At 51.3% G+C, this 26572-nt stretch overlaps 11 protein-coding genes across 11 annotated transcripts; 5 read left to right on the forward strand and 6 right to left on the reverse strand.

The window, feature by feature from the left end:
- Positions 1 to 275: 275 nt before the first annotated feature.
- On the reverse strand, positions 276 to 1146 carry ASPBRDRAFT_29767 (exosome non-catalytic core subunit SKI6; the record flags this gene model as incomplete). Its single annotated transcript, XM_067622702.1, has 2 exons — positions 276 to 786; positions 848 to 1146. 2 exons carry the CDS (start codon positions 1144 to 1146, stop codon positions 276 to 278), a joined length of 810 nt encoding a protein of 269 aa, XP_067480109.1.
- A 377-nt stretch (positions 1147 to 1523) lies between these two features.
- ASPBRDRAFT_195517 (putative DNA excision repair protein (Rad26L)) lies at positions 1524 to 4635 on the forward strand (the record flags this gene model as incomplete). The annotated part of the gene is made up of 2 exons (XM_067620873.1): positions 1524 to 1638; positions 1703 to 4635. The coding sequence occupies 2 exons, from the start codon at positions 1524 to 1526 to the stop codon at positions 4633 to 4635; spliced, it is 3048 nt and encodes a 1015-aa protein (XP_067480110.1).
- A 1241-nt stretch (positions 4636 to 5876) lies between these two features.
- On the reverse strand, positions 5877 to 7741 carry ASPBRDRAFT_124544 (OSBP family protein; the record flags this gene model as incomplete). Its single annotated transcript, XM_067617704.1, has 7 exons — positions 5877 to 6126; positions 6178 to 6491; positions 6557 to 6806; positions 6856 to 7134; positions 7202 to 7312; positions 7377 to 7482; positions 7627 to 7741. The coding sequence occupies 7 exons, from the start codon at positions 7739 to 7741 to the stop codon at positions 5877 to 5879; spliced, it is 1425 nt and encodes a 474-aa protein (XP_067480111.1).
- A 1236-nt stretch (positions 7742 to 8977) lies between these two features.
- On the reverse strand, positions 8978 to 10038 carry ASPBRDRAFT_195519 (GIG1 family protein; the record flags this gene model as incomplete). Its single annotated transcript, XM_067620874.1, has 4 exons — positions 8978 to 9118; positions 9212 to 9396; positions 9510 to 9692; positions 9777 to 10038. The coding sequence occupies 4 exons, from the start codon at positions 10036 to 10038 to the stop codon at positions 8978 to 8980; spliced, it is 771 nt and encodes a 256-aa protein (XP_067480112.1).
- An 837-nt stretch (positions 10039 to 10875) lies between these two features.
- ASPBRDRAFT_54655 (nicotinamidase) lies at positions 10876 to 11645 on the reverse strand (the record flags this gene model as incomplete). The annotated part of the gene is made up of 2 exons (XM_067627270.1): positions 10876 to 11535; positions 11595 to 11645. 2 exons carry the CDS (start codon positions 11643 to 11645, stop codon positions 10876 to 10878), a joined length of 711 nt encoding a protein of 236 aa, XP_067480113.1.
- Positions 11646 to 12143: 498 nt separating this feature from the next.
- Positions 12144 to 13607, forward strand: ssuA (RNA polymerase II subunit A C-terminal domain phosphatase). The gene is made up of 2 exons (XM_067624835.1): positions 12144 to 12213; positions 12428 to 13607. The coding sequence occupies exon 2, from the start codon at positions 12551 to 12553 to the stop codon at positions 13466 to 13468; it is 918 nt and encodes a 305-aa protein (XP_067480114.1). The 5' UTR covers positions 12144 to 12213; positions 12428 to 12550; the 3' UTR covers positions 13469 to 13607.
- A 100-nt stretch (positions 13608 to 13707) lies between these two features.
- On the reverse strand, positions 13708 to 15761 carry hosA (histone deacetylase HOS2). The gene has a single exon (XM_067624836.1). It carries the CDS (start codon positions 15616 to 15618, stop codon positions 14164 to 14166), a length of 1455 nt encoding a protein of 484 aa, XP_067480115.1. The 5' UTR covers positions 15619 to 15761; the 3' UTR covers positions 13708 to 14163.
- A 365-nt stretch (positions 15762 to 16126) lies between these two features.
- On the forward strand, positions 16127 to 17426 carry ASPBRDRAFT_42615 (isocitrate lyase/PEP mutase family protein). The gene has a single exon (XM_067624837.1). The coding sequence runs from the start codon at positions 16613 to 16615 to the stop codon at positions 17321 to 17323; it is 711 nt and encodes a 236-aa protein (XP_067480116.1). The 5' UTR covers positions 16127 to 16612; the 3' UTR covers positions 17324 to 17426.
- A 2107-nt stretch (positions 17427 to 19533) lies between these two features.
- On the forward strand, positions 19534 to 21257 carry aspf4 (allergen Asp F4). Its single transcript, XM_067624838.1, has one exon. It carries the CDS (start codon positions 19871 to 19873, stop codon positions 20855 to 20857), a length of 987 nt encoding a protein of 328 aa, XP_067480117.1. The 5' UTR covers positions 19534 to 19870; the 3' UTR covers positions 20858 to 21257.
- Positions 21258 to 23355: 2098 nt separating this feature from the next.
- Positions 23356 to 23574, forward strand: ASPBRDRAFT_123368 (uncharacterized protein; the record flags this gene model as incomplete). The annotated part of the gene is made up of 1 exon (XM_067617593.1): positions 23356 to 23574. A coding segment is annotated over one exon (219 nt), but the record flags the coding sequence as incomplete, so codon positions are not given.
- An 885-nt stretch (positions 23575 to 24459) lies between these two features.
- ASPBRDRAFT_42617 (uncharacterized protein) lies at positions 24460 to 26489 on the reverse strand. The gene is made up of 3 exons (XM_067624839.1): positions 26001 to 26489; positions 25759 to 25897; positions 24460 to 25684 (listed from the first exon to the last, which is right to left on the reverse strand). The coding sequence occupies exons 1-3, from the start codon at positions 26149 to 26151 to the stop codon at positions 24631 to 24633; spliced, it is 1344 nt and encodes a 447-aa protein (XP_067480119.1). The 5' UTR covers positions 26152 to 26489; the 3' UTR covers positions 24460 to 24630.
- Positions 26490 to 26572: the final 83 nt, after the last annotated feature.

Below are 26572 nucleotides of genomic sequence, written 5' to 3' on the forward strand. Positions count from 1 at the left end.
GATTCTCTTTGCGAGAATTTGAGGTAGCGTATCGACCAGTGGGCCCAGAAGGATGCAGTGAATCATATATTCTACGGTAGGCATCATGGATTAGCAACCGTACCTGTATTCACTGGAATAGTCAAATATCACATTGGATTAAGAGATCAAGCCATCCTGCGCGCCCAACACCTTCCATGGCAATGACTGGGTATAGACAGAACTCGCCCTATCGCGCTGCCCTGTAGAAGATCCCAGATAGTAAATATAAAGTAACAGAATCCAGAGCCAAGTCATCACCGGCGTGCCGACTTCTTGATCACGCCCTCCAAGATCTCCCGGATCTGCTTGCACCCATCAATTCCCACCGCCAGCATTGTTTCAACATATGTGCAATGCACCTTGGAGTCCATGGTCAGCATTGCTACCTTCATCTCGTCCTCGTCTTCGTTAATCATAGCTGCCTCACCCACCGGTACAGCCGTCGTCGTCCCCACCGTAAGGAACGGAAGCTCTTGCTCCTCCGGCAGAGACAAGTCTAGCAGCGGATCCAAGGTGTCATTATTCGGATCCCGCGGCGTAGACGCACTGCCACTCATTCCTGACGTACACCCGCAGAGGAGTCCTGGCATGGGGATACCGGCATCGACAAGCGCCAGCGTACAGGCATTGACCGCCGCCGCGAGAAGCGATCCGTCTGACGACAAGACTGAGACGTGGATGCTGATCGTACTGTGAGGGTAGAGGTGGGTGTGGAGATGCGACTGGAAAGCAGACCGTAGTATCGTTGCGACGCGCGAAGATTGTCTATTCATGAATCTAGTCAGTAAAAGGCACAGCAGATGGCGACAGTCTAGAGCAAACGTACTTATCACTCCCGCCGGCTCTGCGCTTGCGATCCACCCCAGCGAATCCTGCAACGTTGACGTCCACCTCTACTACCGCACCTGCTGATCCAGCAGCACCACCCGTTCCATCACCGCGACGTCCCTCTGCGGGACCGTGAACGGAGCACAGGATCGCGGTGTTGCCCATGGCCAAGTAGGATGAGCCCGAACTGGCGGGGTTCGTAGAAATCTGGGCTTGCAGCAGTCGAAGCTCATTCCAGCGACGGCCATCAAGGCGAAGCTTGGTGAGGGGATATGTTGTAGATGTGTCGAGAGGCATTGTGATCTGGGAGGTGCTTCAATCGGTATGCCGAAATCAGAATGGAGGAGAATTTGGCGTAGTTCCCCGCACCATGCGCTGTCGAATTTCGTCGAAGAAATAAGAAAGCCGTATCGGAGAATTCAGTTCGAGCACAGGTAAATAGCGACGCAGTATGCAGGCTCAGATTAAAGTCGTGGGCGAGCAATGGGCGGAGAAGAGGGGAGTTGGTTGCGGAGTTTGACTTTTCGGCGCGGAATTCTTCAGTCAGCTGCTTGCCCAATCGGGAAGCCCGTTTGACTCCATCGCGTCTCCGCATCTCCATCTCTCTTGAGCTTGCCTCTGCCTTTCCACCTCTACAGTCGGTCCAGATAGCTCCTGCCAGAGCTCAGGCTGACATGGGCTCATATATGGAGGTTGAAGATACTGATGCGACTACGGTCGGGTCAGATGACGATGATCTCGACGGGACACGCCCGTTGGTCTTACAACCTACTTCGCTTTCTGTCGCTGGTTTGTCCCCGCACCTTATCTATACCTTAGTATCAAGACATATCTGACTTTTCGATGATCATAGATAGAGACCATGCCCCAAAGTCTGAAGTTACGACTCCACGCCGGCCAACAACCACTATCCCAACTACGGTCAAGCAATCCTCTTCGCCACTCGACAAGAAGAGCCATCCAGTGGTGGAGCTGGTCGACACCGACAGCGGAGATGATTCCTTCAACGAGGGCGAGGCCGCTTACAAGGAGTTCAAGAATCGGAAGGCCACGAAACGGAAACGGAGCACAGCAAACCTGAAGAACAGAGCGACTAAGCTGACAAGAGTTGCAACCTCGAACTCCATCGTCGGCCGACTTCCAACTTCCGAGGGGAAACCCCGACCGAGACGGCCATTACGAATGTACGGAGAGGAAGTGTCATCAGAGGATGAGCTGATGGAATATACTCTACCGGACTACCTTAAGAAACGACGATCGCAGTTTGACCGGCGGACAGAATATCTAAAGCAATCCGGATTGAAATTGCCTCCGGGCTACGATGATGTCGAATTCTCCGACGATGAGCGGTTGGAATCTTTGGCTGAAAAGCCTGCTTTCAACAACATGACGCCATGCAACCAGTACAAGGACATCACCCTTCCTTTTTCATTGGGACTCATACCAGCCCCGATCGCACAGTGGTTGCGCCAGTATCAAGTCGATGGAGCTGCTTTCCTCCATGAGTTATTTGTTTACCAGAAGGGTGGAATCCTCGGAGATGACATGGGTCTCGGAAAAACGGTGCAGGTTATTGCATTCCTCACAGCGGCGTATGGGAAAACAGGCGATGAGAGAGACGCGAAGCGAATGAGAAAGATGCGGAGAAGCGGACACGATCAGTGGTATCCCCGGACGTTGATCGTCTGCCCCGGAACTCTTCTTAAGAACTGGATGGCTGAGCTTTCGCGTTGGGGCTGGTGGCATTTCGATACCTACCATGGGGAAAATAAGGAGCTTGCGCTCCAAGCTGCGCGGTCTGGAAGGCTGGAAATTCTGATAACTACTTATAGTACCTATCTCCACAACAAGGATGCCATCAATATGGTCGACTGGGATTGTGTGATAGCAGATGAATGCCATATCATCAAGGAGCGCAAGTCGGAAACGACCAAAGCCATGAACATGATAAACGCTCTTTGCCGAATCGGCTTGACCGGAACCGCCATTCAGAATAAATACGAGGAGCTTTGGACGCTTCTGAATTGGACAAATCCAGGGAAGCTTGGACCGGTAACTGTCTGGAAGAAGTCTATTTCCGAACCTCTTAAGATAGGTCAGTCACACGACGCCACCGTCCATCAGCTGCGCAGAGCGCGAAAGACGGCGAAGAAGTTGGTGGAGAACCTCCTGCCGCAGTTCTTCCTCCGCCGGATGAAAACGCTGATTGCAGACCAACTACCCAAGAAGGTTGACCGGGTCGTCTTCTGTCCGCTCACTGATACTCAGGCCGACGCCTACATGAACATTCTGGGGAGCGACATGGCCAGCTATATCAAACACTCCACCGATCCTTGTGACTGCGGCTCCCGACAGAAAGCCGGCTGGTGCTGTCGTCAGTTTCTACCATCTGGGCTCACCTGGCGAAGCTACGTCTTTCCCGCCATAGCAGTGCTGCAGAAACTCAGCAACCACCTAGCAATTCTCATCCCGCAAGGGGTTGACTCTAACGAGAAACAAGAAAAGGACAAAGAGATGCTGGAGCTGGCTGTGCCCGAGCAATGGGAAAAGCTATACCGTTCCCGAGACTCAATCGTCAACTACGCAAACCCTGAGTTTTGCGGCAAATGGAAGGTCCTTCGCCGACTGCTGAAGTGGTGGCACGCCAATGGCGACAAAGTACTCGTCTTCAGTCACAGCGTGCGCCTCCTCAAGATGCTACAGATGCTCTTTCACTATACCAGCTACAACGTCAGTTACCTCGATGGGTCGATGAGCTACGAGGAGCGCACCAAAGTCGTTGATGATTTCAATTCCAACCCACGCCAGTTCGTCTTTCTCATCTCCACCCGCTCCGGTGGCGTTGGGCTCAACATAACTTCCGCCAACAAGGTTGTCATCGTCGATCCAAACTGGAATCCCTCGCACGACCTTCAAGCACAAGATCGCGCGTACCGTATCGGCCAGTCTCGCGATGTCGAAGTCTTCCGGCTCATCTCCGCTGGCACAATTGAAGAGATCGTCTACGCCCGGCAGATCTACAAACAACAACAAGCCAACATTGGCTATAACGCGAGCTCGGAGCGACGCTACTTCAAGGGTGTCCAAGAGAAGAAAGACCAAAAGGGCGAGCTCTTCGGTCTCGACAATTTATTCGAATACAAGAACCAGAACATCCTTCTCCGCGACATCGTCAACAAAACCAACGTCGCTGAAAGTAAAGCTGGCGTCCAAGTGATGGATATCGACGTCGACTTTGACCCCAATGTCTCCGACCAACCTTTTACTGGAAAGTCCGATGACACCAACGAAGTCATGAGCCAGCTAGCAGCCATGATTCGCGGCGAGGATGACGCAGAATCCACCACCCCCAAAACCCCCATCAACACCAAACACGACCCCATCCAAGCCATCCTCGCCGGCGCAGGGGTCGAATACACCCACCTCAACAACGAAGTCATCGGGTCCTCCAAAGTCGAGGAACAGCTCAGCCGTCGCGCCGAATTAGCCGACGAGAATACCAAAAACCTAGACTTGCAAGTCTTTGCCGGATCCCAGTCCCAGTCCCAGACCCATAAGAAGTCATCGTCAACCTCCTCATCTTCAATCCAGCAACCAATCAAATACAAATTCCATCCGCCAAAACGTGTCATGAAACGACAATTTTGCAGTATGGCGAAACGATACGGCTTCCCGAACGCAACCGAGTTCGCCCTCGTCGTGGAGGGAATGACGCAGGCGCAGAGACGCGCATGCTTGGAGCGTTGGTATACTGAGCGACGGGAGAAACTTTCTCGACCGTCTTGATCATATATCTGTTCTTCATATATAATTATTGGAGTATAGGTTACAAGTTCGATAGGGAGATACGGGGTTCTGAATTCGTTTTTGTGTCAGGTTCTCTTCATATTTGCTATACCTATATACCCAAGTTTTATTACTAGTAGTTAGTTAAACCCAGCGATGAGTGACGAAATCATACCGAATCAAGTACCAATACTAGTATTGAGTAGTATCTATCCATTGGCTTGTAAGTAGTGATCAAGCTTATACTCCGTAGTTACCGGTAAACAATACCTTCCTTACCTAGCCTATCAGTAGGATTCTCCTAAAAGAGGAAGGAAGGAAGATAGGAAGGAAGGCACATGCAGTATTGAAATGAACGAATAATACCGTGTACTATCCAAACCCCATACCTCTCCTCTCAATAGCAAGTATGTTAGGTCTAGACTAGGCAGATGAGATGCAGGAGTACTACTACGTACTGCTAGGCTCTCTCTTGTAATCGGAGTACTCTGTAGTGTACAAATCGGCCGGGGTAGGAGGAGCCCCCGGTTTTATCATGTTCAAGTGCCTGCGTATTCACCCTTGAGTAAAGGAAGGTTACTTATCTACTACTACAACAGGCTTGGGTATATCGGAATTCTGGTGCATGGCTGGTTGAGATTGAACTAGTAGCTAGGTATCATGTGTGAGGGCTTCTAGCTAAAGCAAGGCGAACTGCTGTAGAACTACATCAAGTCAAAATTATGCATTATCCACAACCATAGTCTATATTAATGCTAAAGAATCAGTCACCTAAACGCTAGCTGTATCAATGCCCATCCACGTCATGGTATCCCAGATGATGATATGTATCCACATATAGTAAGCAAGAATTGCCCATCACCCGTGCTCCGGTCCGTCTTGAGGCTTCTCTCGTCCCTGTCTTCAACTTTTGTCGCAGTCTCTGCATATTAAATCAATCGGGTATCCAGTATAATGATCTGATGGAAATGGAGGGCATGTTGAGTTATGTGTTGAATGTTGTGGTTGGCCGGACTCTTCCCTGGTTTGTCGCGTTGGGATCCTCGAGCAGGTCAAATATGTTGATTTTGAATGACGGCTCGACCTACCATTTCCTGTCTTTTCGGATTTTTTTTTGAAGGTTTACGGGTTTCGCTCTATTATATGGTGCCTCACTTATCAGGTCACTTGCCTTCCGGATATCCGCTTTGGTCAACGACTTGTCATCATCAACTGGAGCCATCCAGGAAGTTAGTTGTACCTTAAGTCTCCTTGGCATCGACGTAGGCATCGACATCCGATGTCCGCGAGTCCTTGCGTTCGACGGCTTTTTCTGCTTCTTTCTTAGGCTCGCTCTGAGCGGAGTCAGCGCCGGTGGCTGGGTCGGCTGTCGCAGCAGATTCCTTACCCTTGTGTGCGGGAATCTGGAATTGGGTGGGTTCTGTCTGACCTTCGAGGATCGGGGCAATGGCCATAATCTGTTTGGCTGCGACCTCGGGGTTATGCGAGTCGCTGAGGGGTTGTTAGTCGCGCCAGAATGCCGATGCAAACGCAGCAACTTACACATGTGCATTGATGATCCAGTCTAGATCCTCCTCTCCCTCATCGGTACCGTGAGGCCCACCCTGCACCCGTCGGAACAGCCGGGGGTGCCACTCCACGCCATCATCGGCACGCTTCGCTGCCTCTTCTCGTTGACGGTCCTCAATCTTGGTCTTTTCGTCCGTAGCCGCCTCGTGGTTCCGGGCAATGATAGCCTTCACAGTGCTTTGCCACAAACGCTGCGATTCGCGCTCGCCCTGTTGTTCAATGGGTCGGGTCAACGGAGGGGTGTGCTTCGCATGCGTAGCGTCGAAGAGCAGGTCCTTCTTGTGGGTCTGTTCATGTTAGATTGTTAGTCCGTCGTGAGATTCAGTCCTCCGTGAAAGGAAGGGGAACTTACGTGAACGTCCTTGATGTGCATCTCGCCATTCCAGAGACCGGATAGTTCATAGTATACCTCACCGGTCTTTTCGTTCTTGATTGTCCCACCGATAGCGTTATAAGTACCAGAGAAGTAGCCCTTGGTCTTGAATTCGATGTCGGCAACGAGGTTGTTCTCGGGGCACCGCACATAACTGTGGTCGCCGAGCTCGTACTTCATCTTTCCGAAAAGGATGCCGCGGGCGTACATATTCGGTTGCGTCAAGATGCTAGGCCAGATTAGAGTTGTCCTCATGCATGGATGGCAGGGCCACCTACTATCGTTCGCCCTTCTCCTTGTCCTGCCCGCGGTTCAAGAACCGCAGGATAGCGATACCTTCCATCATACTAGCGGCCGAGTTTCCGAGAAATTTACTGCGGGGCTTCAAGGTGCCATCTATCCGGATATTGTGTTCGGGTGCCATGAAGAAATAGCTCGACTTGGGCGGATGGTGAGAGGTCTGCTCGGAGATATAGTACCCACGGGTACCGTCGGGGTAGTCCCAGTAACAGGTGTAAGTCTCTCCGAGGATAGGGTTCAGCGGTTTCTTCACTCCTCTGGAGCAGATGTCAGCAAGACCGGAGCTCGCGGAAGTACACTATCTCAAGGGGAGTGACAACGTACGGAGGTTTGATGTGCCATCCGCTCAGATAAAACTTGACGACAGAAACGAATCGTTCTAAGGGGTCATCTATGGTGGGCATAGGAAGCAGAGTTTCGGGGTGCGCCATGAAGCTGGATGCAAAGGAGATCGATTAGCTACTTCTTCTTAAAGTGCGCTGCAGGTGCTCTGACTTACTTGGTAATGCGCTCAAGCATAGATCGCGGTTCCAGAATGAAGGTGGGCAGGACGACCCGACTCAGGTCAGCTCCCGGTCGGAGCTGGGAGATAATGTGGGAAAGGACTACAGATGGGTCAGCGGACAATGAAAAAGATAGCATTCGCAGTGTTGTAGGTTCCGGTTTTGGATTTATCTTCTTTTTTTCGTCTTTTTTTCTTTTTCTTTTTTTTTTTTTTTTCTTGTGATATTGAGGGGTAAGCTACGTACCATTTCCCTGGTCGGGCTCGACGACCTCGTCGTCCCCGCTCACGGGCTCAGCTTTGGGCTCATCGTGTGAACGATTACCTGAAACATGGAAAAAAGAGCCCCAGTCAGCGGACATGATGGTGGCAGGAGCAAATGCGCGAGATGGGAGGGAGGTGGTGGAAAGACAGCCGGTCGGAGAAGCAAAGGAGGGGAAGAGAGGGAAAAGGGCGGAGGATTTGGATGTTGAGGCAACCGCCAGCAGCAGCAGTTAGAAGTGACTGAGGCAGCCGCAGGAATGACGTGGGAGGAGCAGACAGAAAAAGAGGGGAGGTTCTCGACCGGATGACGGCAGCAGACTTCACTCACTGGCAAGCGATGACCGACGGCGGATGTGCGGGACGGAGATGGGCATTGCGTTCCGTGGTTCCTTGTGCTTTATGGATCTTGCAGTTCTTTGGTGGTCTTGTACTTCTGCTTTTTGTTGAGTGTGTGAGAGAGAGAGTACACGGGGGGAGTGGAGGAGACACCAATGCAACCGGACTGCAGCGCACAAGAGTGACTCGAATCTCGAGGGGTTTGGGCAGAAAATTAACTGTGGTGTCACTTTGGGGTCTCAAAGGGATCTGCTCCTCTTTTATTCGAAATTAAATTGAAATAAATCAAGCAATGGATGTGGATAAATGACAACAGAGACAGTCAACAGACTTCTAAAGAATGCCTTCCAATGTCGGGATGTACGGACAGCGTCGGGATCAATTCATGAAACCAACAACCAATTCTGCAGAGAAGGGAAGGAAAACCGCAGGACAGGGAGCTCTCTATTAATAAATACTATTCTTAGGGGCCACAAGAAGACGGTGAGTCTGAGGGATTGCGGATGGATGATTGCTACTGAAACTGGAGCTGGATGACGTTGATGGGGGACTGCCTTGATTCGGATTTCTGAGGGCTCTTCTTTACACTGTGGCACTTCTCGCCTCCAAAGTATACTTGTGTTCGTGACACGGCAACTTCCAGAAGGCTTATATGTATATGATATTCTTTTATCGCCAGTAGTTTCCATGCTACAGACCGCAACCTCCCACTCCGATCGCCGTTCATTTTTTTCCAGCTGAACTCGCGATCAAGAGGGGCACAGGCTTGGCGGTGGGGACGGCGGATGACAGTCCATCGCGTTTCTTTGCTTTTCGTGTTTCAAGCAATGAGCAATGCCGATGATCGCTCTCTTGGACTCCGTTACTATAATGGTGGCTAGTATTTCTTCAGATCCTAGTCGCAGGCCCCCATCTCGTCTATTTCTATGCCGGATCAACGCTCAAAGACCAATCAATCCATCCATCTATCTATCTATCCATCCCTCCTTCTATCTACATCATGCCGACTGTCGTTTCAGCGGAGCATCTCCTCCTGTGATCTCCCGTAGAAATTCCGCATCAGGATGGTGCAGCATGACATGGAAATGCTCCACGGCATGCACTGACTTTAATGACTTCCAGTTCTTGAACCAGATGACCTACGCCCGTATTAGCAACAAGAAATAGCATCAGCCACCACCACCACCACCAACCCCCGGCGCATTCCTTCCAACATACTAGCCAATACATACCTGATCCGCTGGCATCCGTGAGAGAAATGTCCGTTGCACATACTCCTCGATCTCCTGTCGTGCGCGTGGCGTTAGATCATCCGTGACCGGATCATCCTCCAGCTCGAACTTTGTCCACACCACCAAGTGAACAATGCCGTCCTCGACTCCATACGGCCAGTCATTGTAAAGAATGCGGATATCCTCTGCCCATCACAACCATGCTTAGCACTCATCTCATCTCACCACAGGCAGCCCAAGACTCGTTTAAACACAAAAAGCAAGAGACAAATGAAACAATAGGCTCAATCAAACGAACCATCATATTCGAACGGCCGCCCCTTGGGCTTCAGATCATCCACCGTCCCTTCGCCCCAGCGAAGCCGTTCCTTCACCACAAACCGCATGACTGATCCATACTCCGCGACAATCTGCTCCTTGTACTCGAGATACCTCCTCAAATCGCTGGGGAGACGTTGAAACCGATCGATCTGGTTGGACCCTGACCATCATCTATTAGCGGACCACTCACGGACCATGTCCTCCTCCTCCCCCTGACGCACGGTTTCATTCGGTCGAAACATACGAACTATCTCCTTTACCAGCTCCCAACCCTGTCTCCGGTACTGCTCGTCAGGGGTCGAAAGCACCTCGATATTTTTCTGCGAAGTGTCGCGTAGGTAGCTGGGGCATTCTGCCGTCCATTGCGATCGGGGCACGTTGACAAGCCAGTACGGTAAGGTCTTTGGAGCAAGGCTGGTTGGCGGACTGAGTATTGTGGTCGAAGCTTTCGCATCTGGAGATCTGAGTCCCTCGTGAAAGGTTGTGAAAGTTGCCGTGGACGACATGGAGACGGTCGGACTGTATCGATAATTAGACGGTAGGTATCAGGGAGAAAGAAGCAGAACAGTCCAGCTACAGACACCGGCGTCTATAGAGCGGACAGCATCCAGCGTAAAGACAGCAAGCAGGTAAGACGAAGAAATAGGTGAGAAGAAAGAAAGAAGCAAGCATCGACCGGATACGTAGCTAGAGCTGTAAGAGCTGATATAAACGGTGAGCCGGTTCCGGATGCGGTGGCGATGAGTTATTGATTATTGAAAGTATGGGGATGCCGCGACGCCCCGCTACCCATTGCAGAAGGGATTGACGGTCATGTTATTAAGGAGAAAGGGAATAACTAGTTAGCTAGTTAATTAAACCCAGCGCGATGGATCGATTATAAGTCAACGCGAGTATCATCAAATTATCCCCCGTACATTGTAATCTTTCTTTCTCAGTCTCTGTGTTCTGAACTGGCGGTGATCTGGAGACCGTTGACTTGCAACGTCCGCCAACTCCACTGTGGAGACCTGTCAGATTGCCTGCCAGGGTTGAACTTGTCGCTATCCACGGTCTTTACTTACTCCTTTCATTGTACGGCTAGAGTTGAAACATATCATAAACTCACTATTATAGCCCATGTGGTCTAGATCCACTAAGTTTCTTATACAGTTAGTACTTGGCGGACATTGGTCTATCTTTAGCCCAGTCCCCTACAGATTCCAAGTATACACCTGCACAAGTGCCACACATACTACATCATACGCAAGTCAAGGTTCGCACACACATATCCTGCATCAGCCATCATGTCCCCCATTAAATACTCATATCCGTATACACTATATACCATCTACAACCCACTCCTACACCTCCCCAACCAACTTGCTAATCTCAGGTCCATCCGACCTCACAATCACCACCCCAGCCTCCTTCAACTCCCTCTTCGCCTCCTCCCACCCCTGCCCCGGATCAACACACCTAACCGCATCCTCGACAAAATAACTCCTCAATCCCGCCCTAGCAGCATCAATCGCCGTAAATTTAACACAGTAATCCCCCGCCACCCCCACACAAAACACATCCGTAATGCCCTTATCCTCCAAAGCCCCCTTCAAATGCACATCCACCGACGACCGATTCACCTCCGCATCGAGGTTCCCAAACGCATCCGCAAACGCAGAGTACATTTCCACTCGCGCATCCATGCCCTTTCGCACGTAGAGATCAATGTTCTTGGTGTCGATTTCCGGGATGATTTCCGCGCCTTTGGTTCCCTCGACGCAGTGGACGGGCCAGAGCCGTTGCGGCTTGGTTTCGGTTTCCTTGCCAGCGGCGGGGTTGCTCATCTCGATGAAGTGCTCGAAGGGGAGGTTGTTCGGGGGTGGGTGGTTCGGGGCGAAGGAGATGTGATTGGGTGGGTGGCTGTCTTGGGATGCGATGCGGAGGGTGAAGCCTGGGTTGGCGAGGAGGGTGTTAATTGTTGGGGCGAGATCGCGGGCTTCTTGGACGGCGAGGGAGCCGTTCTGTTTGGTTCTGTTAGTATAGAGTAGTTGAGGGTTGGGGATGGCGAGAGGGTACTTACCGGAGGGCAGAAGTCCTCCTGCATGTCGACGATTATCAAGGCTGCTTTCATCTTGGATAGTGGTTCTGTTAATATCACGTTGCAAAAGTGTAGAAAGCTCTGTTAGTTGCGACTGTCTGTGATGTACTGGCTATTGATCGATCTGGTTTGATGCTATGCAGGTAAGCAGGTAGTGTCGCTTTGGGAGAAGCGAGAGCTGTAGGCAGCTATTATCGTATCATATGGCCGGACTAGTTCTTAGACCCCGCTCGATGGTACGAAGTATTCATCTGGCAAGGATGATGTCGATAGAGACCACATGTTGATGCACATCTCAAATAACCTAGCGAGTCTCGAATGAGATTTCGAAATTGATCTAGGAACAAAAGCCAAGATCCATTTTCGCAAATGAGATCATGCCCAGCCTCCATCGCCATCCAGATGCTCGAGCTGTCCCAATCGGGCGTAGTGAGCAGTACGCGGCTGAGTCAGCGCACATGACCACAAAAGGCGCGCGAAATCCGCCGACGCAAACTTCTTCACCTTGTCAACTCAGGGCTGCGGCCCTTCATGAACTCATCCATCCCACACCCAGTAGACCAGCGTAAATGAATTGCAGATGATGCGAGGCTCCTATAAGGTATGTATATGCACAGCATCCATCTAGTTCAAATCCATTTCCCCCCTGCAGCATGATGAATTCTTTCATATATTGGAGCTGTCCTAGCACATTATGCGGACAAAATCACATACGCAACTTTTTACTGAATCCTGCACCCCTCTCACTATATTTCTTTGTTACTGCCATTGAGTCTACGAATTTTTTTCTAGCCGCGGATTCTAATTGTCAGTAGTTATTACAGGGCCCTACTAGTGAACAACACACCTTCCAGCCTCCTTGATTAGCCACCGATCACTTACCGAATACAAACTTAACCATCAAACACCACGGTCACGCCAACGCGGTTATAACAAACATGGCCTACGACCCCCGACTGTCCAGTGCAGGCACTGCGACCGCTCCCTCCCCTCCACCACCACCCCCACCACCCCCAGAAGCCATGGGAACAACAACAACAACAACAACAACAACAACAACAACAACAACAACCCAACCTCAACCCACCTCCACGAAAAAGGACAATAACACGGTCCCAGAATCGGAGTCCTCATCCTCATCATATAAACTCCGATTCTGCACCGTGTGTGCCTCCAACCAAAATCGCTCCATGGAAGCCCACCTCCGCCTCTCCACAGCGACGAGTCCTTTCCCTGTAATCTCCTTCGGGACGGGCTCTCTAGTCCGACTGCCCGGACCCTCAATCACCCAACCCAATGTCTACAATTTCAACACAACCTCCTACTCTCAAATGTACGAGGAGCTCCTCTCCAAGGATGAGCGTCTGTACCGCAACAACGGCCTCCTGAACATGCTGGAGCGCAACCGTAACCTGAAATGGGGCCCGGAGCGCTTCCAGGACTGGGTCCCGGGACAGCCGCGTGTTGACCATGTCTCCAAGGGCGATAAGGGCGCCCTAGGCACTGAAGGCGGCGTCGTCGATGTAATCATCACCTGCGAAGAGCGATGCTGGGACGCCGTGGTAGACGATCTCATGAATAAGGGGTCACCATTGAACCGTCCTGTGCATGTTTTCAACGTGGATATCAAAGATAATCACGAAGAGGCTTTAGTAGGAGGCAAGGCTATTTTGGATTTAGCGAATCGGTTAAACGAGGCTGCCTCGCAGGAGCGAAAGACGAATGGGTCTAATGGATGGGAGAATGGAGTCGGCGAAGCGAGACGCAATTTCGATGCTCGTGTACCGGAAATCCTGGCTGAGTGGCAGGAGAGGTGGCCTCATTTGCCGGCGTTGTGGACGCTGGCGTGGCTATAGTTAGCCTAAGCTGAAGCTGAAGCTGAAGCATAAGCAGTACGTATGCATTCGGGCTCGGCGTCGACTCTAAAAGATTCTAGATCTGTTATATTTATATCAGATGCCAGATAATGTTTCATCCATAAGTAATGAGATACTATCAATGACCTTCAACTAGTACCTTCCTCTCACCTACTCATATCCTGCAACTCGTAGTCTACCTGCTTGCTACATCTGAAGCCCCCTCCAGCTTTACAAATACGTGGTAACATCCAACACACGAAAAATCAAAAGATGGGGGGAAATATCGAGTCCTCTTCGATACCCGTCTGGCAAAAATACAGCCATACATCAATACCAATCATATGCCCTGATATTTCCTGATACACCAGTACCTCTATAATACAAGACAACATATATGGATGAATATCATACCACCACCTCCTTCTCGTTCTCTCCTCTAATAAAGATGCATACTTTCTATAAGCAGCATACAACCAACCCCACTCCACCACCCACAATAGAAATAAGCACGTATAGACAACGCAGTTAGATGAAATGAACTTTAGACAAAAGAGTAGCATCAAACGCCATCTGCCAGCCCGATAGATTCCAATCCCACCAACTCCATTAAACAGAACCGAATCAGATGAACCATGTAATGCGACACCAACACAAGGTAAAAGGAAAGAGGGTATGGAGGATAGGCGGATTATTTAGAAAAGCTCCCCCCGCTGCCCAGCACCTCTCTCCAAATCCCTCCGTCGACTCGACTTCCCTAAACTACCACCACCGGATCGTTCCTCGCGCTCCTCTTCCATCATCGCTGTTTCTTCTTCAATTTCCTTCTCTGTGTCTTCGCGAAGACCGAGGATGTCCGGAGGAATGAAGCTCATTTGTACGCTCGGAGCACCCTGGATATATCGAAGTTGTTCGCGGATGGATTGGAGTAAGCCGGCGAGATACGTGCGAGGGTTCTTGTTCTCGAGCTTGCGCATTTCGGAGAGGGGCGGGAAGAGAGAGAAGTCGGGTCCGAAGTGGTTACGGAAGGTGACGGTTTCGGGGATGTGAGGGTCGATAGTATCCTGGGCGTCGATGAGGATGGAGGTTTCGTGGGCCCAGGCGCGGGAGACGTTGCGCGGAGTGTAGCCGCCGCCACCGACCACGAGCAGGGGGAGGTTGAAGGTTTTGACGAAGGCGACACAGGCGCCGTGGGCCGCGACGTTCAGATTGAAGCAGCCTAGACGGTCGCAGCCGAGGGAGTCGGCACCGCATTGGAGGACGATGGCGCCGGGGCGGTAGACCTCGACGCAGGAGCCGACGACATCGCGGAAGAGTTGAATGTAGGATTCGTCGTCGATGCCGTCGTGGAGGGGGACGTTGACGGAGTGGTGGGCGCCTGGGTTGAGGGGATGCGTGGGCCCCGTGCTGTCGAGGCCACCGGTGCCGGGAAAGAAGTTGTCCTTGTCGTATTTGTGGAAGGAGACGGTGAGGACACGGTCGGTGGACCAGAAGGCTTGTTCGACACCGTCGCCGTGGTGGACGTCGATGTCGATGTACATGACGCGCGGGTGCAGGCGGAGAAGCTGCAGGATACCGAGGACGATGTCGTTGACGTAGCAGAAGCCGCTGGCTTCGGACTTTTTGGCGTGATGTAGACCACCGGACCAGTTGACTGCGATCTCCGACTGGTTGTTGCAGAGCTTGCGGGCTGCGTCGATGGTGCCGCCGGCGTAGAGGGAGCAGTAGTTGTAGAGGCCGTCGAAGATGGGGCAGTCGTCACCGAAGTTGAAGCGCGCAATGTTCTCGCTTTGTTCGGGGTTCTCCATATCGCCGGGGACGACTTGCTGTAGGAAATCGAGGTAGTCTGATTTGTGGAATTCCGCCAGCTCTTCGTAGGTGGCTGCGCGCGCCAGGTAGAGGTCCATCGCATGGTGCATGCCGTAAGCCATGACCAGCTGCTTGGTGAGGGTGAGACGCCATGGCTTCATAGGATGAGACTGGCCAAAATGGTGTGGTTCGACGGCGGGGTTGGCATGCCAGGAGACGCGATATCCATTGGGGCGAGAGATGCCATTTTGTTGGCGCTCGTGGGTGACTTTGCGGTCGACGGAGAAGGTGGGTGCGGAGGACGGAGGGGCGTATTCCTGGACAATGGCGGAGCGGGCCATGAGGATCGATATCGGAGGGCTGTGGGAGGAAATGTAGTCGAGGAGGAGGTCCGATCGGATGCGAAGGTAAGGCGGTTCTCAGTTCAGATCATGCTTGCAGGCGCGGAGCGTGGATGTGGAGGCGAAATGGACGTGGCGGGGAGAAGGAGAGCCGAAAGAAACGGAAGTGCAGTTGGAGTTCGAGTTCGCGGCAGAAAAAGCCGACGATCACCTGCGCTGGTTGGCCGCGGATTGGAATCCCTGCAAGTCCGCGATATAAGCTCAGCACTACGGAGTACTACCGTAGATAATATAATATCACCCTCAGCTATTTGAAAGGACACTACGGACTACGATGCTGCTGCTAATGAATGCACCAGGTAGAATAGATGATTCGACGATCTGCAGCGACTTGACAGGATCGGCTCCTACCGAGTCATGCTCAAATCCCGAACCATCCCCGAGGGATTACCTAACCTCCGCCGATGTCGGGTTGGGCTCCCATGGCTTCATCTACAATTCTCCCTTCAATCGCAGACTCGGAGGCAAAAGAAGGCATCTAGACTAGGGAAAGAATACATTTTGCAGCGACTGCGGAAGGCAAATACTGTCAGCCCACGCGAGTTCAAGACTATAAAGCCAGCAGCACCATCCTCCTCGGCAGCAATAAGTCTCAACGTCATCGGCGAACCCTTCTACAACACTATAAGACATTGTCTTTATTGACCGACTTCTTTCTCTACAAACCATCATCATGCCTATGGTAACTGCGGCCACCACCCTTCGACGGGCTCTCGAGAACCCGGACTCCTTCATCGTCGCCCCGGGAGTCTACGATGGATTGTCAGCCCGTGTGGCCCTTTCCGCCGGCTTCGACGCTCTGTACATGGTAAGTGGCGAATGTCACTGTCTTCGAAATGTTGGTCAGCCAGCTCATCCCTCCCTATAGACCGGTGCCGGTACCGCTGCCTCGGTCCACGGCCAAGCGGACTTGGGCATCTGCACTCTCAACGACATGCGCGCCAACGCCGAAATGATCTCCAACATCTCCCCTAGTACTCCCGTAATTGCCGACGCAGATACCGGCTACGGCGGCCCCATCATGGTCGCACGCACCACCGAGCAATACTCGCGGTCCGGAGTCGCCGCCTTCCACATCGAGGACCAGGTTCAGACGAAGCGCTGCGGACATCTCGCCGGCAAGATCCTTGTGGACACGGACACATACGTGACGCGAATCCGGGCAGCAGTGCAGGCTCGCCAGCGGATTGGCAGTGATATTGTTGTGATCGCCCGGACGGATTCCCTCCAAACCCACGGCTATGAGGAGAGCGTTGCGAGACTGCGGGCCGCGCGCGACGCAGGCGCGGACGTAGGATTCCTCGAGGGGATCACGTCCAGGGAGATGGCCCGGCAAGTGATCCAGGACCTGGCGCCGTGGCCGCTGCTACTGAACATGGTGGAGCATGGGGCCACGCCGTCGATCTCAGCAGCCGAGGCCAAGGAGATGGGCTTCCGCATCATCATCTTCCCGTTCGCGGCATTGGGACCTGCCGTTGCAGCGATGCGCGAGGCAATGGAGAAGCTGAAGAGGGATGGCATCCCTGGGTTGGATAAGGAGATGACACCACAGATGCTCTTCCGTGTGTGTGGATTGGACGAGAGTATGAAGGTGGATGCACAGGCGGGGGGTGCTGCTTTTGACGGAGGGGTGGACTTGAAGTAGATGGTTGATTTGCTCGGTACAATGTACATACCTTAGCACCTGCTCGAGCCCTAGAAAATAACTGTATATAGGTAAATATGTTTAATTGAATCTGATCCAGCAGAGCAACAAGACGTGAGCCTATGCGTCTCGAGGACATAGCGATAGAATGGAGATGTAACTCATTGTCGCAAGAGGAGTGGTGCTCACTGAGAGCACCAAAGAGGCAATAGTCTAACCCCAATTAGGGTCGGCGACACGGAATCCAAAAGGAGGCGCTTAGTCACCCCAGATCATCGGGCCCCAAATTGGAGCTGACGAGTCGCTCTCCACGACAGGAATAGTATCCGCTCCTCGTCTCGAACAGGGCAGCTGGTCTCTAAATTTAGAGGGACCCCGAGACCGAAAAGGAGTCTCTCAGCCTATCCAGGAAGTGGTCGGCTGATGTTGAGAGTAGAACGTGGCTTACTGTTTGAAAGTCAGCAAATCCTGCCAACCGAGAAGGGGTTCCGTCGGCACCCATGGGACGGAGACCCAGGGAAACACTATTTATTTACATGTGAAGAAATAGTATACATAGAGAGGTATAGAATAACGCTCCCCTATGTGTGCAAGAGCTAGTCGCCATAAGATTCAAGACAACGTTCGATAGTCCAGCCAGTTTCTGGCGGCCAGAACCTGGCACGCCGTATCTCTCGGTGGATTCAGCGACTATCGTTACCCGGACTTGCCGGTCACGGGCCAACAACAGGCAATGACAGTTGTGGTGGACTCGGACACGGGCTGGAGATTACCGAATTGTCGCTGTGCTAAACTCTAGAGGCCCGCTGACGAGCTGGTCCATGGGGTGACCAGCGAATTCGATACATACAGCAACTCAATTGTTGGTGTTGGTGTTTGGGGGATGCTGAGCGTAGCTGCACCGGATGTTTGGAATTCCGGTTGCCGCAGTCCCTGGATTTTGGGGGTCCTGATCAGGGTCTGCGGCAGGGTCAAATTGGGGTTAAGCCGTGGCATTCAGGGAGACCCTTAGGGGTCCTGCAAGCCTTTTGTTTCCCTGAGGCCATACCAAAATTACCGTATTGATTCAAGGTGGATGCCGCGAGGGCAAAAGTCACTGCCCGCCTTGCCTTTCCACCCAATGCAGGCTCCAGTCTTACGGTGTACAATCTCATCGGTCTGGCCTGCAATTATTTCGCTCCTCGACACATCATCCACTGTCAGTCCATCGGATCAAATCACCGTCCAACGTGGGTCTTGACGTGGCGATGGGCTGCCTCTCTCTCCTGGGTAACCGGCAGCAAGGCCGGGATTCGACCAAACAGCAATGACTGAATTGCAGTGACTTGTTCGTGGGTGAAATGAATCAAACAGTAGGATAATGGTCTGAGTGACGTATCAATAAGCAGTGCGATTTACTCTGTTGGATTCTTGCGATCGGGCAGCATTCCAACTGGATTCCATGCATCTAATCAAACCCCGCCCTGTCGTGTGAGGCGTCCACTGATCGTTCATCAGTGAAGAGATCCACCAAATCCCTTTCTATGGATTGTAGACATAGATACCCAGCACCACCGGAGACTCGAGAGACGGTGTAGATTTGTTGACGAGTGTACCTGAACACGATGCAGCACCAAGTGCAACCTGGATGCATCTGTAAGGTACCAGGCACCGTACGGTATTGGTACCACGGCAGGCGCGATCGGCGGGGCGGTTCCAGGGACTGCGAGTCTCGACCTCCGAAGCATATACTATCTACTAGTATCTACCTACCACTGACTATGTTTTTTGGTATACTATTCACTAGGTAGGTATACTAACAGTCGGGTCTTATCCGAAGGTACACAATAAGTGGGTATTTATTGTGTTTACTGGGTCAATAAACTCGACTCCAAATCATGCTATATTCTACCTATGCTGTATCTACTCCGTATTTGCAGACGAAAGAAGGATTTGGGTTTAGACCCCGAGTGGGTCCGTCCCACCAATGACAAGCCACGCAGCGGCACCCGAACGGCAAGCTCAGGAACCGATGCTCGTCTCCAACCAATCAATCACCCCAAAGCCAAGTGACTCCCCTGATCGACCCCCTTTTAATTAAATGAAATCCAATTACAGGTCCGACTGGGTACGAAGAGGACCGTTTGATGCGGGAAAAAGTTGAAAAAAAAAACCATGCAGAGTGAAAGGAAAGGCACTAAGAGAACTAACTGAATGGCAACTCCCCTTCCACGATCTGGGCCTGGCCTGGCCTCTCTCCCCCCCTCTGGCTTTTCTTATTATTATCTTCTCTTTCCCCCCCCAGGCTTTTCTCCTTCTTCCTCTCCCTCTTTGCTTTGCAACTGCTTTGCTCTCCTTCTCGGGTACACATCTCACTCCTTTGTGTGTGTTTGTTTCAAGGCTGAGCGCTCCCTAGGTGTTGCTCGCGTCATTCATTACTCCCAAATCCACTCACACTCTTTCATCAATCGTGTACCCTGAGACCGGTTGCTTTGTTCCAAATCAAACGCCTGTGATACCCACTACTTTGTCTGCCATCAAACATCAATCTCTTCAAACTCAATCATCATGCAGCTTAAGAACTCCATGCTCCTGCTGGCCGCTCTGACGGCTGGCTCTGCTACCGCTCGCCTGCACGGCCATGAACGCCGTCACCACCACAACGAGAAGCGTGACGTTGGCGATGTTGTCGTCGCTACTATCGACGGTGTCCAGGTCTCCTGGATCAACGAGTGGTCCGGTGTCGCTACCACTACCGCTGAGGCTGCCACTACCCAGATCTCGGTCGAAGCTGCTGCTACCCAGGTCTCCGAGGCCAGCTCCGTCATCGCTTCCGCCTCGGCGGTTCCTTCTGCTTCCAGCTCTTCCGGCGCAGCCACTGCCAGTGGCTCTTGCTCCAGCTGGTCCAGTACCCCTGCCAGCGGAAGTTACACTCGTTCCGGCTTCGGCAAGTCCACCGTCAGCAAGCGCACCACCGCCGCCATCAACTACGTCGGTAACGTCGGAAGCCCCTGGGGTAGCAACATCATCGAAGTCAACGCCGAGAATGCCTGCGAGTACAAGCACGTCGTCCGCATTGACGGCAGTGAGACCGACGACTGGACCGTCGTCTTCTGGAACAAGATCGGACCCGATGGAGGTCTGAACGGCTGGTACGGCAACTCTGCTCTGACCCTGACTATCAAGCCCGGTACTACTCGCTACGTTGCCTTCGACGATGACTCTCAGGGTGGCTGGGGTGCTGCCAAGGGTGACAAGCTCCCCACCGACGAGTACGGCGGTTACTCCTGCACCTGGGGTGAATTCGACTTCGGTAACACTAGCAATGACGGCTGGTCCGGCTGGGACGTCTCTGCCATCCAGGCCCAGGCTGCTGGCCAGGAGGTGCAGGGTATGAAGATTTGCGACCACACCGGCAGCGGATGCTCCAGCATCACCAATGCGGCCAGCAGCGTCATCAATGCCTACACGAACGCCATGAAGGAATTGGACGGCATTGGTGGTAAGGTGCAGAACAGCCCCGTCCGTCTCCAGGTCACCATTGACTACAACTAAACGTCTTGTCATTATTGATCTGTTTCGATTTTCTTCCTTTTCTTCTTCATCAAATATTCCCTTCGGTAAACTTGGCTTGGGGTTAGGGTGTTTTTTGTGTGTGTGCAGGCCTGCACCGGGTCCTTCGGGATCTGTCCCTCGCAGCTGGAAGTGAGGGTTACATTGCACGTCCCAACCCTTGCCGTGCTGCTAGGATATGCTTGCTTGATACGTTCGATTGTACATACATCCATATACCACCGTGATTAATTGAGTTTATGAGTACATTCCAGTATACTTGACTAGCCAGTACTCTATATTAATCTTATCGTTGTAAAGTTTTCTAGATTCTGCTTATTCTTTCCAAATAATACTCTCACTGGAAAACTGCACCCTCTCTCTCATCTACATACGATTTCCCTGTACCTGACTATTAGATAGTATTTCCAACTCGGCATGCAATCACACGGTATAAATGAACATGAAAACCCCCAAGAATTTTATTTAACTAACCTACTGTATCCATCGGGTGAGTCAATCACCGCACAGCGAACATAGACTAAAAGTAGAGATCTAACCATAACTACCTACCTAATACATAATTATACCCACAATTTAAAGTAGTAGGTATAATACCCGCTAAGCTGTTGGATGGAAATTCATTTCAATTCCCATTGAGGCTGATGGGCAATTTTCTTCTTTCATGCAAGAGATGGGATAATGCATACTCAATTCGAATTAGGAAACCCCAACAATGAATAGACATGTAAGATTTTGAGTACATACGATCATAATTTAGTTGGGTATGCTGGACTCGCTCGTTTAAATAAATTACTAGTTAAATGGCTTACTATAGTAGCATAACTAATAATCGCACTGGTTACGACGAACGCCAGCTACATTTCTGATAGGTATTGCTGGTTTGTCAGATATAACGCGGGTTGAGTTTATGGATCACTGGTTACATCACCTAACGCCTGTTTGGGTGTGTCTTGGGGGCCTAGTAACAATGGTATGCTCTGGCTAAAGGGAAGGGAATTTGTTTGTGGATATTGCTCCCGGGGAGCTGAAAATATCTAGTACTGTTAAGTCATCCTATGAATACCCACAGGAATGATAGAATAACTCTACGCTTACCAGCATTGTCAGCTGAAGACTATTGGCATGTGCAAAGTTGGTCAATAAAACGGGGCATATGGTCTGGGTTTAAACTTGAGGGTCAGAAAGACAACCTGCATGTGTAGTCACCTGCGCACTTATTGAGCATCGCAAATCAAAGGGGCAACTACGCTGCCCTTGTACGCCAGCAGGGTACTATTGGCGTGGACAAACTCCGGGTCGGGGACGTTATACTCCGCAGCGAGGTCACTGGTAACAAATCAGTCCTTAATCGTGATCGATGCACATTCAGCTGTGCGCCATTACATTGGTCTCCCCAGATATCCCAAGATCCGGTAGGCTACCACACACATAAGGAACCAAGACAAGAAAGCCAAGAAGAGGGGGCTAGATGCCGAAGGCTTCATGTTGGCGGCCTTGGAAGGATGAGTTCTGGTGAGTGCCGGTGGAGGAGATAAGCAGCGTATTTCTAGCTGGGTTAACACTACAAGTTCATCTAATGGAACAAGTCAAGATGGCTATGGCCCCTGCCTTGTCCCTTTGCAAGTTTCGAAGATGTAGCGAGAGCTGTGGAGTTGCTTCCCTTACTCCTGCACCGTGACTTGAGCATATCCATTCAACACGATGGTAGGGTCAGGTTTTACAAAGTCTGGGCCAGTCTACAGGGTTGTCAATACTTCTAACTAAAGTGCAAATACCGAACTGTTGTAGCAATACTGTGTCTCACCTCCACACAGCCGTTAGCTGAGAACGTTTCAACAGAGAATCAGATTGCAGGCGGAGCCGGAATGATTCAATCCTGCCAGTGTCTCACCTCCGGAGTATGGCATTACACACTACACTAAAACACTTGGGAGCCATTCGTCGAAGTGCTAGTCAGGGCTCACATAGACAAGCTGAGAGATACCTGCGCGTGGAACTCTTGAAGCTATAGACTGGGTCGAAAAGCTGGGATCTAAGCAGTCTAACGCCTTCAAGTCCAGTGCGATGGTGCTTTTCTGTTTCTGGGCAGATCAGTAGTTCTATCTTTCAGTAGATCTGTCTTCCGACTAAGGCTGTATCATATCAGCAAGGCACATGGAAGAAGTAGGCAGCTATCTCACCATCGAAAATATATATCCGACTCCCAGTAAAGTTGAGCACTAGCCCAACAGCTAACAGGCAGATATTACATGTATGCCCTGGGAAGTTTACCTTTCAGGGTCCACATGGGCAATCAATCCCGGTTTCCACAAGTGGTGCGATATGCATCCTGCATCTGGAAGATATTCCCTGTAAGGCTAGAGGTCTGAGCAACTGCTAGTCATTTAGGTAGCTGGAGAACTGGGGTCCGGATTCTCTGTTAATTTCTAGGAATCAGTTCTCTTTCCTACCCTTAATCTCTTCTATCATTTTTTTTTGTTACTATGAGCTCTCCAGCAGAAGCCATCACTGCCCTGTTTGGCGGGATGGTCACCCTGAATATACACCTCCTAATACCGAACCTCACTTCAGTCCCTCAGACTCTCGACTGCGTTTCACTTGGCCGGACATATGGTTCAGCTCTACCCTCCGCATACGTAGTATACCTCGCTAGGAACGGGCAGGTACTCCGAAACCATACCATGAGTAAGAAGTAGAAGACGGGGGATCCCAGAGGTGCTCGCAATACGCATTGTAAGAGATTAACGCTAAGTGTGCAGGCCAGATCATTCGACCGTCACGTACTAGGGAGGTACGTACCTTGCACCTATAAGATGAATGAACGAGAGACTGGCTCACGTCATATGAACGCTCTGATATCTCCCCCTGGTCCAAAAGTTGGGCACACTTCACTGAGCGAAACTTGCATATTTAGCCCTCTGGCTGGCTCCTGGGCCGACCGGATATTGCACCACGTCAGCTCTGTCCAAATCAGCTGCTTTATGCAGAGGCGTCCCGCGTAGTCCAGTTCTGCTTAAAGATGCTTTCAACTGTCACAGACATGAGTTAACCGACATTCATGGCTACTAGCGACTTTAGCCATTTGAGCTGTGACAGGTCCTTTTGACCCATTTATCTCTGACCTTCTCAGCCGTAGCTTGTCATATGAGGCATTTAGCAGTTGATGTGCCAGTCAAACATGGTCCATTGGTTTATTTTGACATTGCCAGACTGATACTGCAAAGCTCAACCGGCTCGTCAAATTGCAATATCTAGAAATGACAGTACCAGAGCTACTGATTATCAGGTACCTGATAAGTACTAACGAAGTCTATGCACTAGGTGATATTCATTCAGTTACTTAATATCTTCTCCAGTCTTCTTTAATCTGGTCGTGAGTTTCCTTCATCTGTGAGGAGTACTACAGACAGGTAAGTAGTAACTAGAGTAACTACCGGGATTAGTATGAAGGTCTGTAATACGCAATTTATACACTCTTTATATATAATCGATTGGAAAGTCTGAATCGATTATGTCCTCCTAACTATGACATATACTATCCATCTATCGACCTATTATCTATGTTCGTTCTAGATTTATGGGTAGTGTTAGTGGCTATATCATACATGAGTAAGAGAAGGAATGGTTGAATCGACTAGGCGATATACTTGACGCTCCGCTGGAATCTGAAAACTCAACAGATACTGGTTGGCTATTCTTACACCTCGGAGTCGAAGGAAAACATTAATGAAGACAAATCTATCTAATATACACTATAGCTCGCGCAAGAAGTTCATTGCATCCGTTTCAAGCTCTACTTCCTCTTCCCCTTCAGCTTCCACCACTTCGCCCTCACCCTCACCCTCGCTCTCACCCTCAGCCTCAGCTTTTACAGGCCGAGTAGTCTGCGTCCACCCTTTCCGAATCGACGGCTGGAACGTGAGATATCCAACAAACGCCGCAACACTCACAATAGCATACCCCACCGACAGCCAAACATCCTTCGATTGAGCCGCGGCAAACGCCGACATCGTCCGGCGCTCGATCCCACTCAACTCCGAGTTGTCATCGATCGCCTCCTTCATCCGATTGTTTAACCGGATATCCTTCCAGATAGGCGTCGCATCCGCAAGCGTGTTGTAAAGCGTGCTTCCAATTGTAGCTAACCGAGCTCGTTGCGGTGCCTGCCATGGCAGTTTCGACGACCGTGAGCTCTTAGTATCATCCGAAGGAAGAGCATGCTCGAGCTCAACCAAACCGAAGATCTCCTTCCCCATTCGCTCCGTATACGCCGTCACCTGGGGTGCCTTGCTGCGCATGGCATCCCGAAGCCAGGAGTTAGGCAGCTCCGGCACAAGTGCCAAGCTCAGGTATCCCAGCGCCAGACAGTCCAGGCTCGTGGGTCCATTCTCGCGAGTGTGCAAGAAGTATTCCTTCCCGCCAAGGATCTCCTCGAGCGGCTCGAACAGTTCCGCGGTCAATGCCTCCAGCTTGAACTGGTTCTGCTGGGCCGTCTTGCCTAGTAAGGATGCGACGGTGTCGCGTGGCTGAGGGATGAGGTTCTTAGGGATCTGACCGGCTGCGACGGCGGCGGAGTGGTCACGTTTCCGTTGGTCTTCGATGGCTTGTATGTCCAAGGAGGAGAGGCCGAGATGCTCGGTGCGGGTTTTCGCGGCGCTGTGGAGTTTCGGAGGAAGGATCCATTGGTTGGGCCATTGAAGGATGGCGCCGTAGGAGGGGGAGGTGCAATTGTAGTAGTTTTGGCTGGTGACGTAGAGGGAGAGGTCGAGGAGGGATTGAGCGCGGGATTCAAGGAAAGCGGAGAAGCTGTTGATAGATCAGTTAGAACCTGCCTCTTTCCTGAAGTTCTATAACAAACCACTGGGGGGTGGGAAGCGTACGCAATGTTATCTGCTTTTTCCAGCCCACTGAGGCCCTGGTCCATGTCCCAGTCGCCGTTCGAATACTGACGGAGGTAATCGACGATATTGCGGAACCGGCTCACCCATGTTGAGCCATTTTTGAGGGCTGGTAGTTCGCCTGTGAGATGAATGAAATTAGCCAATGAGTCATCTAGTATGAGTGTAGAGCAGGGGCCCTCTAGACACTAGATTCGGAGAATAAACCACTCAGATAAACATACAAGTCGGCGACACGGAAGGATCACTGCTTGCGACGAGAACCCAGGCGTCCTTGGGCACCGCCAGCGACAGATAAGTAATAGCGGCGAGACATTGCGCATCAATAGACGGCAATGAAAACGCCGGACCCCAAATATGAAGTTCCAGAACCATCTTTTCCCGTCGTTGCGGCGATGGCCAGACAGATGGAGGTTGCGTTGTTGGGCCGGTGCCTATCACGTGGAAATTCCGCCGGGCGGCGAGGGCGAGACTGGTCGCCTCAGGCTGACAGGCAACCAACAGCCAAGCGGAGCATCAACATGATCAACTATCTACGTACTCACTAGTACTACTACAGAGGGAGGCTTGTGGATCTATCCCACGTTGGTCCAGGAGATAGATAGCATCCTGCATGATCCAGTAAGTGGTTGGTGCGACTGGCCAGTGCAACAGATACAGTACCAGAGAGCAAAGTAGGGTCATCGGGGTGTTGAAGATGGCATTGAGTAAATTAAATCCATGGGGTTTGGTTTCACTTTGTGTCATCAACCCCTCCTTTTAGGCGAGGGAGTGAATCTACTAATCAGCTCAGTAT

The sequence above is a fragment of the Aspergillus brasiliensis genome, assembly GCF_001889945.1.
Source record: "Aspergillus brasiliensis CBS 101740 unplaced genomic scaffold ASPBRscaffold_5, whole genome shotgun sequence".
NCBI classification, from domain to species: domain Eukaryota; kingdom Fungi; phylum Ascomycota; class Eurotiomycetes; order Eurotiales; family Aspergillaceae; genus Aspergillus; species Aspergillus brasiliensis.